Source organism: Ailuropoda melanoleuca, chromosome 3 (assembly GCF_002007445.2).
Source record: "Ailuropoda melanoleuca isolate Jingjing chromosome 3, ASM200744v2, whole genome shotgun sequence".
Lineage (NCBI taxonomy): Eukaryota > Metazoa > Chordata > Mammalia > Carnivora > Ursidae > Ailuropoda > Ailuropoda melanoleuca.
Window position 1 is genome coordinate 53,286,493 of NC_048220.1, and position 19,260 is coordinate 53,305,752.

The window sequence follows — 19,260 nt, forward strand, 5'->3', positions numbered from 1 at the left end:
CTTTGCCTGGACAGGGAAGATGGTCTTTGGGAGGTTAGTACACCATCTTCCCAGGTTGCCAGCTTCCTGAATAAAGCAACCTTTCATTTCTTTTTTTTTTTTTTTTAAGATTTTATTTATTTATTTGACAGAGATAGAGACAGCCAGTGAGAGAGGGAACACAAGCAGGGGGAGTGGGAGAGGAAGAAGCAGGCTCATAGTGGAGGAGCCTGACGTGGGGCTCGATCCCATAACGCCAGGATCACGCCGAGCCGAAGGCAGACGCTTAACCGCTGTGCCACCCAGGCGCCCCGCAACCTTTCATTTCTCACCATCACCTGTCTCTCTATTGATTTTCAAACAGCGAGCAGGTGAACCTGAGTTCAGAACCAGTCTGTCTTATAACACCTTCTCTTGAAGGGAATAAAAAATCCCTGAGCAAAGCTCAAACAAGAATATTAAAATATTAACTGAATTATAAAAACATTTTCAAAATAAGGGATACAAATACTAGAAAGAGGTGGGTTCTGTCCACTAACTACATAGTATTTGAACTTATGTTTCCTCATCAATCAAAAGGTGCTAGTGTCCCAACTCTGACCATATGGTAATATTCACATTCCAATATACACTACATGATATTTTCAGCTCAGTAAGAATAAGTTATGACAATAATACCAATTTAATGGAATAAAAATTCCAAAAGACTGAAAGTGTCTTTCGAAAACTGTTTTAAATGGCAATTTAATCACTGTCTATAACAGTATTATGAAAATTAAATAAAAATTAGAATTTGAGTTGAAATTCATCAACTGCTTCTTTTGGACACTGCTCACAGCCTATATCCTCCTTCTCAAGTATCTTCAGACACCAGTGCCTGATTAATTTCTTAGGTATCAGCAGAGTACAGATCTAAAACTTTATGGAATGTTCAAAGAGTGCAAGAAATGAGGGAAAGTACCTGAAAATAGGTGGAATTGATGCTGGAAAGGAAAGAGTGATACACCAGGCCATATTTTAGTTCCTACTAACCAATCTGAACTTTTTAAAAGATTAACTGCCATGACCATCCTTCCCTCATCTTCCAATTTCCTTTAACACAGTGTAGTTTTGTTTTGTTTTCCTTAAGTAAGCTCTAGGCCCAATGTGGAGCTTGAACCTACAACCCCAAGATCAAGAGTCACATCCTCTGCCAAGTAAGCCAGCGAGGCACCCCAACACAGCATAGTTTGGAGTTCCTTCACTATCCTGTTTGCTTCCTTCTGAACTCACTCCAATTTGTCTCAATTACTTTCAGTGTAGTACTCCAAACCACAAATGAGGTTTAAGTAGAACAAACAAGTTAAGGCCATGTTCCATGTGAGGGGCTTCCACTGACACAGCTAATTCTTAAACATAACATAACAATACATCTTTTTTTACATGTACACTGACTAAATCAAGCCATATTTAAGTAAATGCTCTGGTCAGGTTTTCTTCTTTTAAAAAAAGGGCAAGATCTTACATTTATCTACAGAAATTGTCAACAACTTAAATTCAATCCATCGCGGCACACTCTTAAGATAATTTTAGACCTTAACTTGTATTTCAACCTATTTTGGTATTCTTTACAATTTTATAAGTACAAGTGAAAACTTAATGAGCAGACTTTCTACAACTTCATCATTATTTTTAAAAAATGCTAAACACATCATGTTGTTGATACCAATCCATTCTTCTACAGTGTACAGACAGGATTATAGATGAAAGTAACAAAAAAATTTATTTACAAATACTCTTCAGTGGTGAATGGATCAACTAAGTCTTAAAAACAAAATTAAAACTCTTAAAAAATTAAAACTCAGTACCCAGGGGCGCCCGGGTGGCACAGCGGTTAAGCGTCTGCCTTCGGCTCAGGGCGTGATCCCGGCATTGTGGGATCGAGCCCCACCATCAGGCTCCTCTGCTGTGAGCCTGCTTCTTCCTCTCCCACTCCCCCTGCTTGTGTTCCCTCTCTCGCTGGCTGTCTCTATCTCTCTCATAAATAAATACAATCTTTAAGAAAAAAAAAAAAAAAAACAACTCAGTACCCAATGCTGTCCATAATCTGCCCCAAAATTCCTTTCCAGTCAAAGAGGAACAGTCCCCAGATAGAACTTGCACTTTTTGTCTCCATCTCCACTCAGGTTATCACCCTACCTTCCTCCAAGTTCTGCTAATCATATCTTCCACAAAAGCAAAAGTGAAACAATAAAATGTCTATTAAAGATGAACAGTAAAATAAATCACAAGATACCCACATAATACTACACTATGTAGCCACTAAATAGATGTAAATCTATACTTGACATTAAAAATAAGTCCTTGTAAAATGTTTGAAGGTGCAAAATAGTATGCATTATATGATCTCATTTCTATATTAATAAAAAACACATATTTTATTAATCTAAGATACACCAACAACAGTAAGATGTACCATTATTTATGAACAAAAACCCTGCCAACTGTAAGTCACCATCAATTCTTAACATTAAGTCTCACTCGCAGAAACTTTAAAATGCAAAACCAACATCTTAGAATGGACATAATATGGTAATAATAGCAAATACTTTATATATAGCACTAACTATATGCCAGGTGCTATCTCAATGTTTTACTTAAACTAATTCATTTTAAATTCACAATTCAATGAATAGGTACTATTACTTCTATTTTACACATGAAGAAACTGAAGCACAGCGAGGTTTAATAACTTGACCAAGATAGCATATCTATTAAATGAAGAACTAGGACTTAAACTTAAGCCTAAGTTAAGAAATCTATATAGTAGGGGCGCCTGGTTGGAGCAGTCGTTAAGCGTCTGCCTTTGGCTCAGGGCGTGATCCCAGTGTTCTGGGATCGAGCCCCACATCAGGCTCCTCCCTCCGCTAGGAGCCTGCTTCTTCCTCTCCCACTCCCCCTGCTTGTGTTCCCCCCCTTGCTGGCTGTCTCTGTCAAATAAATAAATAAAATCTTAAAAAAAAAATCTATACAGTAAAATGTTAATGGTGATTATAACTGAGGTAACATTAACCAGTGACCTTCACTCTTTATGTCTTTATTATTTAATTTTTTTACAATGAATATTAATTTTTTGTTCAGATAAAACAATAAAGATATTTTAACTTTGGGGTGATTCTCATCTTTCCAAATGTCTTCTACTATAATAGTACTTTTTCTGATTATAAAAGTATCTGAAACTTTTTCATTATTAAAAAAATTGTCAAACTGAATATATTTTTAAGTTCTTACATTTCCACAAAGACAGCTTTTTCTGTAGCATTGACAAGATACAGCAACTAGAACCGTTTTAAACCTCTCTAATAGGTCAAAAAACTCAAGCTAAATGAACATACTTTTGCCAGTCAACCAATCTGTGACAGTCCTTCACTTTGGAACATCAGCCTATCAGGAACAAACTCACTCAACAACGAAACAAAAACAAAAAAAACACCTCCAAGGGCCAATCAATCAACAGCAGTCTCACCCAAGTGATCACGTATCTACAGATGGTTATCAGCTCACCTAGGCCACTGAAAGTCCACAAACCCTTCAATGTTCACATAGAAGTAAGCAATCTTACATAAGAATACAAGTAGGTTCCAAAATTATGTGATATTACTATGTAGGATAGCAGCCATATGATCCAAAATATAACGAATGTTTTAGATTATATTTAAATAGAAATATAAAGTTTTTAATTACAGTTTAAGAAGCATTTATCTAATTGTCTGAGGTATACATAGCTTTCTCCACTACCAGATTTTTAAGTTCCTAAGATTACAACAGTGCCAAAAAGCAATTAACACTTGCCAGTTGACTGATTTATAGCATTTTCAATAAATCAAATCAACACACAGATGCATTTTTATGTAAGATATTTCTCAAATCCACCTTAGAATGAACAAGCGGTTACTTAAAAACAGGAACCATTCCTTATTCATCTGTATATTCTCAGTACCTGTATCACACGCCTGGCATATAGTAAGAGTTCAATAATTAGCTGAATGAAACATCATGGCCCAGTGGTATACTGAAAAAATTTATTAAGACATTTCCCATTAGATTGCTACATCAGGAATCTAACTTACCACCACAATGGTTGTAATTCACCAAATAGATGCCTAGAAAAACACCAACATATTATGAAAACATGATAGGTATTACAAAGATTGCCTCGAAAGTCTTTAACTTATGGGTTTAAAAAAAATTAATCATTTAAAGTATTCTTTCTCTTTACTAATTATATTCAGATCCAGTCTACAGTTCTCTGGAAAGTTCTGAAAGAAAATGGGTTAGAGTCTACCCATCCCCTCATCCTCCTGTGATTTATTTCTCAGCAACACCTTTATTTATCAAGTAACTGTACAGGCAACTTTTAAAGCTGAATTATGAACTCCAGAATATATCCAGGGGTTTATATTGGCAACACTGAAACATTCAGAACCACAGCTGAGCTAGCAGGCATTGCTGTAATTACTCACTATTGGAGAAGGATTTTTGTGACTGTTATAGCAAAAAAGCATAACAATATTAAATCACAGAAGGTTGCAAAACACCAAATTTGTTCTAGTTCTGTTATAAGAATCAATCAATATTGACCACAAGAGGCCTATGCACTGACTGGCTGCAGGTGTGCAGAGAAAGCCTAGTTTCCCTGAAACCATTCTGTGACCAGAAATGGGAGTACTTAAAGCTCCGTGACTACACCATTCTCTCATCAGTTACCTTCATTCAATGTTACAACACTCCTTGCTGTAAAGCTAATCATAGCAGAGCCCCAGTAGGCTGGAAGAACACAGGCAGATCTGTTTAATTAGTTTATCAATACTAGTACATCAAACTTCATGAGTTATTGACTAAACCTTTGATTATTTTTGTACTATAACCACTGATTGCTTACTAGGTAACTTTTGGTATCATTTGACATCAAATGGAAGATGACGTACAGTTTAACTGTGTCTAAGGCAGCATGTACTAATAAAAATGAAATTTTGCAGTTAATAGCAATGAAACATCAATCAATCCTCTAAACATAAATTTTAAGAAGCTTATGTCAGTTTTCTCACAACATTAGAGAATTAAGCATATTTCAAAAAACAAGGTATTTCAAGAACAAAAGAAATCCAACAAATAGACCGATAATTATATTTATAGTGACATTTTTGTTGCAGAACATTAGGCAGTATAAGAGAATCTGAGTGTAAAGGGGAAAGATGAACAAACAGGTAAATTCTACTATTATAACTACTGAACAGTACAAACAGCTTTGGATGAACAATAAAGAATACAGAATTTTCTGTTTACAGGAAGACTAGAAGTCCAGGGGGAACTAGTTAATTTACTACCAATTTCTAAGGAATTGCTCATTTCTACCAATCTCTAAAACATAAAAAAATTTATACCAATGCCAGATACCTCCCAAAGGATAGCTAATACCAGATGTTGATTTGGGGCCAAAGTAACTAAGGCAGGAGGAGGAGGAAGGAAGCACCAAACAGGCAGGATGGCTCTAAAAGAGGAATGGGTCTAAGATGGGTTCTAAAACCAAGCCACCTGGCTTTCAATTCTGAACTCTGAAACGTACTAGCTGTGTGACCTTGGTCAGATAATTCAACCTCTCTGTTATCTTGCCCTAATATATAAAATTTGGGAAATGACAGAATCAACCTCACAGGGCTATTTATGAGGATAAAATGAGGATGTATGTGAGGTACTAACAACCTAGCACACACAGCATCTTTTAAATGTTAGCAATCATTGTTCCTAGGAATAGAGACTCACACCTAAGCCCAATATTAAATCAATTAAGTGTTTTGTTTTTAATTTACCCAAGTTAGTCAAACTGAGTTTATGATGGCTAATCATTTTGGTAGCAAAATTCACCTATCCAAAATATATAATGTATGCATTATCTAATAAAAAAAATTAAGTATACTTTAAACAGTATCTAAAAATGGGTTTAAAGTACTTATCTTTAAAATCTTGTAAATTATTCTAATAAAGTTAAAATGGTGAGGAAAATTTTTCTTTTTATATACGGAAATGTGTACTCTAGAAATTGTATAAAATATACTCCTACTTTTACTTTCCAGATTTTGAATACATAAATCCAAGATTATTTAAACTAACTTACCTTATATGAGGAAAAACTATTTAAACTACATTAGAGACATAGTAACACCCAATCCACTGTTATAGTGTTAAAATAATAGCTAAGAGTCTACTTCATATCAATCTTGTATTTGTATTATATAACAACTAAACTGTGACCTCACTGATCTTATTGTTCTACTTAAACAAAAAATTCTACCATCATTCTCAAGATTATTTTAGTCACTCTTTCTGTACCTACCCAATCCTTTCATTAAAAAAAAAATGCTGTCTCTAAAACTAAAAATACTTAATCATTGACTATAAAATTGCTAAAGATATATGGCTCAGTCAGTATATTCTGGCCATAAAACACTATAAGACACTGCTATAGAAGTCTGATGTGGAGGTTGGAAAAGATGATGTGAATTTTCAAGTTTGTCACCAGTTATAAACTGACAATTCCACATACAAAGTAGGGAAAACTGAGACTAATGTTTCATTTGATCAATAACATTCCATATATATTTTAAGGCTTTAGGAACAATTACAGATTTTTATATGAAGCTATAATTCAATAATAGCTGAGAGACCTGATTTACCCTCCTACCTTAACCAAACAGAAGATCGAGGGAAAAATAGTTTTCATATGTTGGATAACAAGCAGCACAGTATGTGAATCCTCAGAGGGAAAAGTCAAATGAGTGTGACTCTAGAGGGTAGTATATCCACCAGCACACCAAGGGCAACTCAAACAGAATCCAGAATACTCACTGTGCTGAGGAGAGAGAAATCAAAGTTCAGAGGCCAACGCTGCTAGAATTTGCAGAGCAGAAAAACAAACAGAAGGAAACTTCATAGAGATAATGAGAGGGGGAGAGAGAGCACACACACTGTAGACAACAATCACCAAGTCTTAGACTAAGCACTGACATGCACAAGAGTGAGATGAAACTATCTGAGGCCAGACCAAAAAAACAAAACAAAACAAAAGAACAAAAGAACACAGAACACCAAAAACAAGCACTGGAAGAATGTAGGCAAAACAGATCTCAAGGATCACAAAAAGGTAGGAATAATTCATGTTTCTACCAGCCAGAGAGAAAATGTCTGATGAACACATGGATTTTTGAGTAGAATCCTAAAAACAGCATCACCTTAGGAGTGGGATTAAATTAATCTAGACTAAAAATATTTCTGTACTCCCTGATTAAGCTTAAACGCATGCTTTGCAAAATCAAATGATTCCATATAACTTAACTGTACACTACAAAAAAACCCAACACAATTTAAAGGAATACAACAAGATCCAGCAAACGACAACATAAATTTCATATTGTTTAGTATCTAATTAAAATTTACTAAAGATATTAAAAATATAGGAAAATGTAAATCATAACCATGAGAAAAATCAATCTATAGAAAAAGACTCAATATGACAGAAATGATAAAAATAGCAGAAGGGCTCCTGGCTGGCTCAGTCGGTAGAACATGTGACTCTTGATTTCAGAGTCATGAGTTTGAGCCCCACATTGGGAATACAGTTTACTTTAAAATAAAATTTTTCAAAAAAAAAAAAGAAGAGGGGCGCCTGGGTGGCACAGCGGTTGGGCGTCTGCCTTCGGCTCAGGGCGTGATCCCGGCGTTATGGGATCGAGCCCCACATCGGGCTCTTCTGCTATGAGCCTGCTTCTTCCTCTCCCACTCCCCCTGCTTGTGTTCCCTCTCTCGCTGGCTGTCTCTATCTCTGTCGAATAAATAAAAAAACTTAAAAAAAAAAAAAGAAGAAGAAGAAGAAGAAGGGGACTTTACAATAACTACTATAAATATGCTTCATATGCCCAAGAAGGTAGACAAAAATATGACTATCTTGAGGAGAGAACTGCAAGATGTGGAAGTGACCCAATGAAACATCTAGAGATGAAAAATACAAGAGTTCATAGTTGAAGAGATTAACAAGTTAGACACAACAAAGGAAAAGTCAGTTAACTTGAGTATACAGCAAGAGAAACTATCAAAACAAGCAGAAAAAGACTGGGAAAAAACCGAACACGGTATCAGTGACCTGTAGGACATCAATTAGTCTGTATGTGTACCAGAAGTGCCAGAAGGAGTAGAGAGAAAATGCATTTTTGAAAAATTAATGGCTGAAATTTTTCCAAATTTTAAGAAAACCAAAAGTACACAAATAGAAGATGCTCAACAAACTTGAAGGAGGATAAACATGAAAAAAAAAGACGTCAAGGCATATCATAATAAAGTTCAGATCCAGTTCTAGAAAGAAAATCTTAAAACCAACAAGAGAAAAGAAAGACATATTACACACAATGAAATAGAGATTAACAATGACAGGAAACTTGTAGGACAGAAAACGATGAAATATTTTTTAAATACCGAATAAAAAAGACCGTAACCTAGAACTGTAGATTTTACTAGGCAAAAAAATTTTCAAATTGTAGGCAAAATAAAGACTTTTTAAAACAAAAGCTGAAATACCAGCAAAACAAGAAATGTCCTCTAGTCATAAGGAAAATAATACCAAATATGCTATTTGGGCCTATACAAAGGAATGAAGAGGGCCACAAATGTTAAAAATGAGAGAACACATAAAAGACTTCAGGGAGCAGGCAACTCATTTCTAAATCTCTTTAATAGATAACTGAACTTCTGGTAATTTTGGAATAAAATTGTACCAGAACAATTTCCCACAGAAAACTGTGGGCCCTGGTGGTGAAACAGCAGCAGACATACTCTGGTTAGGAGTATATGCTCCAAGATGACAAGAAAGAGAGCCATGTAAAGTAAATACTCCATTCCCATGGCTTTCTGACGAGGCCAAGTGAATACTGGATGAAGCACAAATAGAGCCACTGATGGACAAACCAGTCTCTCTGGTGAAAGGAACCAAAAAAATGAACTTAGGAAAATTATGGCCACTGAAGAAAATAGGGGAATCCCAGCAGGGAGACAGCTGGAGACAGGCTCCTCAAACAATCTCCACCCACATCTATGACGAACTCCTGAACCATGCAAGCAGAGAACAGACTCAAAGCAGCTTAGCAAAAGACAAAAAATACAAAATGAGAGTGAAGCTGCTACTTAAGAAATACAACTTCCAATCTGAACCAAGATAACCACCTTCAAAAATACCACATGTGGAGGAAAAATAAAAGAATACAGAATCTCCAGGATTTAATGTAATGTCAAGAACAGAACTCAAAATAAGAATAACTAAGGAAACGGAATATTGGAATACTGTGTACATATACACAGACACAAGAAACAGAAGAAAATCAACCAAATGCAAGCTTGAGATAAACAAGATATTGGAACCAGCAGACAACGACTTTAGAGATGCTATTACACTTATTCTTAATTAGGTAAAAGAAAATGTTGTGCTCTCAATTAATGAAGAATAAAGCAAATCTTGGCAAAGGAACAGAAAAAATAAGAAAAAAACAAACAGAAATTCTAAAATGAAAAATGGTTCACTAAATGTACAATCAAATGGAGATGGCAGAAGAATGAGGAGGTGAACCAGAAAACAGATGAATAAAAATCCAATGTGAAGAAAACAAAAAAGATATAAGAAAACCAACAAAGCTTCATACACTGTTAGATAATATCAAAAATAAAACACACATGTAATTTCACTACCAGAAGAGGAGAATGGAGCAAAATATTATATGAAGAAATAATGGCCATGCTGATGTTTACAGTAGCATTAATTACTAAAGCCAAGATATAGAAGTAGCCCAAGTGTCCATCGACTGACAAATGGATAAAGAAGAGGTGGGTGGGTGGATGTGTGTGTGTCCGTGCATGTGTATGTGTGTCTATGGATATATGGAATATTACTCAGCCATAAAGAAGAATGAAATCATGCCATTTGCAATGACATGGATGGAGCTAGAGAACATGATGCTAAGTGAAATAAATCAGTCAGAGAAAGACAAATACCCTATGATTTCATTCCTATGTAGAATTTAAGAAACAAAGGGAAAGAGAGAAACACAAAACAAGAAATAGACTCTTAACTACAGAGAACAAAACGATGGTTACCATGGGGCAGGGTAGGGGATGGGTTAAATAGGTGATGGGGATTAAGGAATGCACTTGTCATGATGAGCACAGGGTGATGTTTGGAAGTGTCGAATTATGGTGTAACCCAAAACTTAAAAAAAAGAAAACAAAACAAAAGAACAGAAAACAAATAACAGCCAAAATTTCCCTAAGTTTGATCAAAGGCAGAAATTCACAGATCTAAGATACTCAAGGGACACCAAGTCAAATGAACACAAAGAAGCTCAAAGCAAGACAACTGAAAGTCAAAGAGTAAAACATGAAAGCATCAAGAGAAAAATGACAAATTACATAAGTGGTATCAATTACTCCATTAATAGGGACATTACATAAGGAATTACAGAGGATCTTTAAAGCAAAGAAAAACAACAACTATATAACCCAGAATTCTATGACCAATGAAATGATCCTTTAGGAACAGAGATAAAATGGAAATACTTTCAAATAAGAGATTTCATCACCAGCAAATTTGTACCACAGCAAAAGCTAATGGTACTTTTTAAGGCAGGAAGATAATGATAGTTAGAAATTTGGATATTAACAATACAAAGAACAATGGGAATGGTACATATCTGGATAAATGGTAATCACTTTTTTTCTGTTTTTTTCCTCTTAATTTCTTTAAAAATCATGAGCACTTAAAGCAAAAATTGCATTATCTTACAATGTTTTTAAATTGACATGCATAATAACTAAAACATAAAAGATGGGAGGAATATAGATGTATATAGCTGCAATAAAAGATGGGAGGATTACAGATGTATACAGCTGCAAGATTTCTATATAAATGAACAGATGCAATATTAAACAAAACTACAAAAAGTTAAGAATGAATACAGTCAACAGTAAAAATAAGGCAAAGATAAACAGGTTAAAAATAAAAACAGTTGGGGCACCTTGTTATTAAGTCATTAAGCATCTGCCCTTCGGCTCAGGTCATGATCCCAGGGTCCTGGGATTGAGCCCCCACATTGGACTCCCTGCTCAGCAGGAAGCCTGCTTCTCCCTCTCCCACTCCTCCTGCTTGTGTTCCCTCTCTTGCCGTCTCTCTCTGTGTGTCAAATAAATAAATAAAATCTTTAAAAATAAATAAATAATAAAAACAAGAAAATTTAAGTGGGATTTCTTCTGAAACAAGGGGAGGAAAGGAAAAAAGAAACAAAAGGAACAAGTAGAAAAGAAACAGTATAACAGTACACTCAAATCCAAACACATCAATAATGACATTAAATGTTAAAAAAATAAACAATCTGATTCAAAGGCACAGTTTGACGGAATGGATGGGGAAAAGATGGAGATATATGCTGTGAATAAGAGATGCATATTAGATACAAAGACACACATAGACTGAGAGCAAATAGATGAAAAAAAGATACACCATACAAAGATGAGAAGGCTAGAGGGGCAATATTAGTAACAAATCAAATAGACTTTAAGACAAAAAGTATTACCAGAAATAAAGAAGGACTTAATTTTAGGATAAAAAGGTCATTTCGTCAGGAAGACACAAAAAGAGTGATCCCTGATGGGAGTGCTTTAAAATATATGCTAGAAAATGACTAAATTAAAGGGAGAAATGAACAATTTCAGAATCATGATTGGGAGATTCAAAATCCCTCTCCTAGCAATCAGTGGAACAACTAGACAAGAGGTCAGTAAAAACAATTTTAAAAATATAAAAAAATAACACTATCAACCACATTTATTTAAATAACACTTACAGAATATACATCTAACAACAGTTGAATACACATTCTCTTTAATTGCACATGGTATGCACACCAAAATAAACTTTGGTGATCTATGAACAAGTTCTCATAAAGTTTAAGAATGAAATAATACTAGGTACATTTTAAGACTAAAATGGAATTATGTTAATAGCAATCAACGATGAGATCATTAAGATAACTCTCCCACCCCCAATATCAGGGAATCAAACAACATACTTTTAAATAATCCATGAGTCAAAACAGATATCATAAAGTAAATAAAAAATATTAATTAAACAACAATGAAAATACATAAAATGAAATTTGGAAAATGCAAGTGAAGTAATATTAGGAGAAAATACATAGTGCTAAAGGTTTTACAGTAACAGAAAGATTTGATCTGAGTTTCCAAGTCAAGATATTAAAAAAAGGACCAACCCCACATTATGTATAAGCCTGAAACATGAAAGATAAATACAAAAGTTATAATAATAAATCCATGACACAGAAAACAGAAAAAAGTAAACTGATAAAACCAAAAGCTATTTTTCAAAAAGGTCAATACAACTGATAAGGCTCTAAATTGGTCAAGAGAAAAAGAGAAAATACAAGAACTACCAATATCAGGTATGAAAGAGAAAATATCACTGCAGAAGGCACAGACACTAAAAAAATACTAAAGGAATATTATTAACAACTTTATGTTAATAAACTGACAACCCAGATGAAGTGGATAAACTTCCTGAATGACAAATTACCAACCCAGATCCCAGAAGAAATAGAAAATCTAAATAGTCCTGTGTTGGGGGTTCACCAAAACCATCTTCAGGCTGGATGATTGGCCAGAAGGATTTACAGGACTCAAAACATTGTTTTACTTAGGGTTATGGTTCATTACAGCAAAAGGATATATAGTAAAATTAGTAAAAGAAAAAGGTACATGGGTGAAGAAGTCCAGAGGAAACCAAGCACAAGCTTCCAAGAGTCCTCCCACCAGTGGAATCACCATAAGATCTGCTTAATTCCTTCAGCAACAGTATGAAATGACATGTACAAAGTACTGCCAACCAAGGAAACTTGACTGAGAAAGACTGTCCAATGCATGCAAAAGCAGCAATGAGATTCCACTTTATACCCTCTAGGATAGCCATAATCTAAAAGAAAATAATTTTTTTCAAAAAAGAAAAATAAATATCAGTGAAGATGTGGAGAAATTAAAACACATACAGTGTTAATACAAACGTGAAATGATGCAGCTGCTGTGGAAAAGAGTTTGGCAGGTCCTCAAAAAAACATACAGTAACCATAAAACCCAGCAATATCACTACAAGGTATACATACAAGAGAAATGAATACACAGGTTCACACACAAACTTGTACAAAGTGTTTATAGTAGTGTTATTCATGATAGCTAAAAAGTGGAAACAACCCAAGTGTCACTGATGAATGAATATACAAAACTCAGTACACATCCACAGACTGGAATATTATTGGCAATAAAGAGGAATGACGTACTGATGCACACTACAACACGAATGGACTTTGAAAACATCACTTTAAGTGAAAGAAGCCAGACACAAATGTCACATACTATATGACTTCATTTATATGAAATGCCCAGAATAGGCAAATCCATAAAAACAGAAAGTAGATTTAATGGTTGCATAGGGCTGGGGGCATAAGGAGTGACTGCTAATGAAAGCAGGATTACTTTTTGAGGTGATAAAAATATAGAGGAAGTAGACGGTGGTGATGGTTGCACAATTCTGTAAATACACTATAAATCACTGAATGGCACACTTTAAAAGTTATGGCATGTTAACTGTATTTCAATAATCTTTTAAAAAGATGACCGACTAGAGCAAAAATAACCATGTATTTTTAGGAAGTTTTAGCATATTTAAAATTAAAATTCATGATAGCATAGGAAAAGATGGAAGGGGAAAAATGAAAATTCACTGTCATAAGGTTTTCAAAGTATATGTGAAGATAGTGCTAACTTAAAGATGTAAACTGTAGTGGTAGACTGTAATAAGATGTACATTGTACACCCTAGGGCAAGCACCTACTAAATAAATAAATAAAACAGATATAGTTTTAATAGTAATATTAATAGCTGATTATGTGAAAAACTCCCTTATATTCTTAATTTCTACTTCTTATACTCCATCTAACTCCACCTAAAACATCTACCTCGACGTCACTAAGTCCTTGAAAATATTCTGCAGTGGAAATTGCTCCTTCTGTCAAACTTTCCAGACTCAAAAACAGAGCCAAGCACATTCCCCACAGTTGATGGTCACAGCTGTTAGCAATGGGCAAAGAGGAAGCATGTGAGCTGGCATTTTCATTCTCATGCATGTATCACTACTTCTTACTGAGTAAACATATCCTCCAGACAATCACTACCACATCAATTGACAGTGAGATGCGTGACAGACATGATCATTCAATCCTCTTCCTGACTACCTCGTATTCTTTCAAAAACAAGCCATTTGCTCAGATCAATCTCTTATCCCTTTCACTGAACTCTTCATCCTACTCATCTTGCTCAATGGTTTCTACACTGACTCTTATTTTTCTTTTATACTTTATCAAAAGTCATTAGTCCATCTGACCCAACATTACCTTGGCCTCAAAGTTCTTTGAATTCCTGTTTCAAACACCACTTACAAACCCACACAAAGACAAGTAATTGAAGGCTCACAATACATCCTGCCTCTGCCCACCTTCTGCTGTACAGAGGCAGAGTATACCAGAGCTAAAATGTTGCAAGAAAAACACTACATTTGGAGAAATAATACTTGGGTTCAAACACTGGCCTTATACTGCATGAACTCAGGTCTGTTTCACTGGACATGTGCTATCATAAAATTAAGTCCCTAGAGCAGAATTTCAAGTAAACTGGCTTCTAAGAATAAGCAACAAGTTACCACCATTCACCCAGGTGAATTAATCTCAATTTACTTTCACATTCTCCATCCAAAAATCCAAATACGGTTTATTTATTTAAGATTATGGACATTTTAACTATAACAAAAAAATTTAGTGATACTTAAGGATCTTATGCTGCATTTCAAAGTAACTGAAAAATATGACTCTTTTACAAAAGGAATCATGAAAATTATGAATCAAAATAGCACCTCAAGGGGCACCTGGGTGGCTTAGCCAGTTGAGCAGTTGAACATTAGACTCTTGATTTCACTGGGGTCACGATCTCGGGATTGTGAGGTCGGGCTACACACTCTGCACAGAGTCTGCCTAAGATTCTTTCCTGTGCTCCCTCTCTTCCCTCCCGCTCTGCTCTTACCAACCCCACCCCCACCGGTTCCGCATATGTGTGCACAGGCTCACGCTCTCTCTCTCTAAAATAAATAAATCAATAAAATCTTAAAAAAAAAAAAAACCAGTACCTCAATATTTTTACTGGCCACATTCTTCACAACAGCAGGAAACAGTTCAGATGCATTTTTCCCTTTTGCAATCATCTGAAGAATAAAAGTAGAGTATTAGAGCTGAAACCTTTTTTAAATTAGTCATTTGAAAATAAAACATAAATTCTAATACATTAAATATTTAGAAAACGATGGGGCGCCTGAGTGGCTCAGTCGTTAAGCGTCTGCCTTCGGCTCAGGGCGTGATCCTGGCGTTCTGGGATGGAGCCCCACATCAGGCTCCTCTGCTGGAAGCCTGCTTCTTCCTCTCCCACTCCCCCTGCTTGTGTTCCCTCTCTCTCTGTCTGTCTCTCTATCAAATAAATAAATAAAATCTTAAAAAAATAAAAATAAATTAATAAATATTTAGAAAATGGAATCAGCAAATAAGCAATGGAATTAACAAGCTGAAGTCTTTTTGAGTTATCTTATTACTTATCTAGACTATCTGCATCAAAGAACCAGTGACTTGTGTATCAACATAAATACACAAATACATAGATACATTAAAGAAGAAATATACAGTAATTTAAGACAAAATATTTACAGTAGTTCTCTCTGGCTAATGAGGGTGTAAATGCTTTTTAAATATGTATACTGTTCTTTATTTCCCAGGTTCTTATATTAAAATTATACTTATATTTGCAATGGAGGCAGGGAGGGGGGAAGGAGTGGGATGAATGTTATTTTGAACAAGCTATTTCTCCCCCTGGCTTTCTTTTCATGGGTTCTACTTCTCCAACCACTACTTTTCAAAGTTCCCTTCGCCAAGTCCTCTTCTCTGTCCACTAAAGTTCTGTGCACCATCTTTCCAGGCTACACTATTCTGTAATCTCTGAAACTCCTAACATTTCATTCACCTTCAGGACTTAACTCTCACCACTATGGGGGGGATCAATTCTCCAAACTCTAGCCCTAACTCTGAGACCTAGTAACACTTCTATAATTGGACATCATTAGAGGTCTCTCTCATCTCAAACTTGCTGTCTAAAACCAAACTTATTTTTCATGATAAAATGGCATTCATGCTAGAACTTCCTATTTCCACCAATTTTCCCAGATACCAGAAACCACAGAATTATCTGGGTTTCTTTACAAATCTACAAAATAACTAGGTCCCATTGTGATTTCTTTGTACAATCACATTAATCCTTTCTCACTGTTACTATCTTAAAATAGGTCACTATCACCTCACAAAGACTTTTTCCAACAGTCTCCTGCTCCCGTCCATAATGTACATCACTGACAGTTTCACAAGCTTAAAACACTACTGTCTTTATGTAAGCTCCTCTCAAAGATTTCAAAAGCCCCTGGGTGCCTAAGAATCCAAACTACTGGGCGACTGACTGGGTTGCTCAGTAGTCTAAGCATCTGCCTTCAGCCTGGGTCATGATCTCAGGGTCCCGGGATCCAGTCCCGCATTGGACTCCCTGCTCAGCAGGGAGTCTGCTTCTCACTCTTCCTCTACCCATCCCCCTGCTCATGCTCTCTCTCTCTCAAATAAATAAATATCTTTAAAAAAAAAAAAAAGAATCCAAACTATTTCACTTAATAGTAAATGTCTTCAGAGTTTGCAACATCCCTTTTAAGCGCATCAATCATTACTGTTCTACACAAATGCTATTATGAAAGTAAACTGACCACTACCAGAACATTCTCTGGCTCACCTATGACTGTACTCATACCACACCCCCAACTAAATTTACCTTTCACATTCCTCCCAAATTCTAATCACTCTCCCTTCTTAGAGTCATCTTCTAATACCTGGCCTTCCATGTCACCCAATTCTAATTTCCTCTAGAATTTTTTAATTCATACTTTTCATTTGGAATTTTCTATGCGCTATATTTTATTGCTATTTATTATAGTTCTATGTCTATCTATATCCCCATTTCCTTTACTCTCATTCCCAGAATATATCTTTATGTCTATTAATAGTCAAGACTTTGGCAGCCACAAAATAAAGTTTAAACTATAGGATAATTTTCTGGAAAGGGATTCTTTATGAATTACACTATATCTAGGAAACTACCTGAAAATATGGACACTATTAGTTTTATAAATTTATAACAAGTGTTTTACAATATGCTACTTGATATTTTGAGCATTATAATCCGTGTTAGCAATTTCTCAATAATCCTTTCTACAGGATAGCTTAAAAATACTCTAATACAAGCTAGTTTTTTTATATTCTATTTCCTTACCTGTCATATTATGATTTGAGTATTTTGGGTTTTTTTTTTAAAGATTTTGTTTATTTGAGAGACAGAGATCGAGAGAGAGAGAGAGAGAGAGAGAGAGAGAGAGAGCGCGCGAGAGAGCACATGCATACACAAAAGGGGGGAGGGGCAGAAAGGGAGGGAGAAGCGCAGGGATCCTGGGACTCCAGGATGACAAGACGAGCCGAAGGCAGATGCTTAACTGAATGAGCCACCCAAGCACTCTGACTTGAGTATTCTGTAAACCTGCTGAGTAGTACAGAAAGCTAACAAAATACTGCAGCTAAAACATCTTTGTATGATTTTCACACCTCCTTCAATTTCCTCATCTGTAAAATAAGGAGAGAGGGATCAAATGTTCTCTAGGGCCCGTTGTTTCAGTCACTCAGTGACTACCTGAAGTCAGAGATCCTGTCCTATTACATCCTATTCTAAGGATTCCCCAAATGCTCTATAGAACACTATTCAAAAAACGACAGAAGAAAAAACCCTATAGTCAAATTCATTTAACAAATATTTCTTGAGAGAGCATTACTTGCCAGGGACTATTGTAGGCCTTGATGATACAACTGTGAACAGTACACAATCCTTGCCCATTAGAGTCTACCTTCTAACGGGCGTGAGGGACAATAAACAATTCAATACAATATGAGAGATGGTAAAAGAGAGTACTGTGGGGGGGAAAAAGGACTATATAAGAAATGGAAAGTGCTAGGGTGGGGATGGAAGCTGCCCTTTTGTTTTGTTTAGTGTTTTCCTAGTATTACTTCCCATTCCTATATTTTTAATCTATGTCTTTATATTAGAAGTGGGTTTCTCCTTGGAGCACCTGGGTGGCTTAGTCAGTTAAGCGACTATCTTCCACTGGGTAGTCCTGGGATCAAGCCCCACATCAGGCTCCCTGATCAGCTGGGAGTCTGCTTTTCCCTCTCCCTCTGCCCCTCCCCCCAACTAGTGCTCTCTCTCGCTCCCTTTCTCTCTCTCCCTCTCTCTCAAATAATCTTTAAAAAAAATAAAGGTGGGTTTCTCCTAGAGAACATATAGTTGCATCCTGATACTTTCATCTAATCTGACAATATCTTTTAGTTGGTGATTTTAGATCACTCAAATTTAATATAATTATTGATGGGGTTAGATTCAGGTCTATGGTTTTATTACCTGTTTTCTGTTTACTGTCTGTGTTTTGTTTGTCTGACTAGTGTTACAACCATTATTTGGGAGCATTTAAGTATTTACTATTTTAATTTTGATATTTATTTTTTGGCTGTACATTTTTGTTTAACTTTTAGTGGTTCTTCCTCTAGGGATTATTAGATAGACAAATCAAGATACAGCAAACCTTTCACAGTCTACTTAGTGTTAACACTGAACCAGGTCAAATAAAATGTAGAAATCCTACAACCATACAGGCCCTTTTAATCCCACCTTCCTGCTAGCCTTTATATTATAGCTATCATATATACGATATCTATATCCATTTAAAACCTCTCAGTATAACCTAAGAAGGATAAAATTAGTCCTTTACGCTTACCAAATACAGTGGACCCTTGAACAATGCAGGGGTTGGACGCATCAACCCACAGATCTGAATATCCATGTATAATTTTTCACTCCTTCCCCAAAATTAACTACTAATAGCCTACTGTTGACTGGAAGCCCTATTAATAAGATAAACAGTCGATTAACATATATTTTGCATGTTATATGTGTTATATACTGTATTCT

General features: G+C 35.5%; 1 protein-coding gene across 4 annotated transcripts in view; it reads right to left on the reverse strand.

Moving 5' to 3' along the window:
* The window catches only part of AP3B1 (adaptor related protein complex 3 subunit beta 1), a 263,254-nt gene that overhangs the window by 200,867 nt on the left and 43,127 nt on the right, over positions 1–19,260 (reverse strand). For all 4 annotated transcript variants that reach the window (XM_034656409.1, XM_002920289.4, XM_034656410.1 and 1 more), the window contains exon 3: positions 15,296–15,370. In XM_034656409.1, the coding sequence (XP_034512300.1) occupies positions 15,296–15,370 (75 nt within the window). The remainder of the gene's footprint in view (positions 1–15,295; positions 15,371–19,260) is intronic.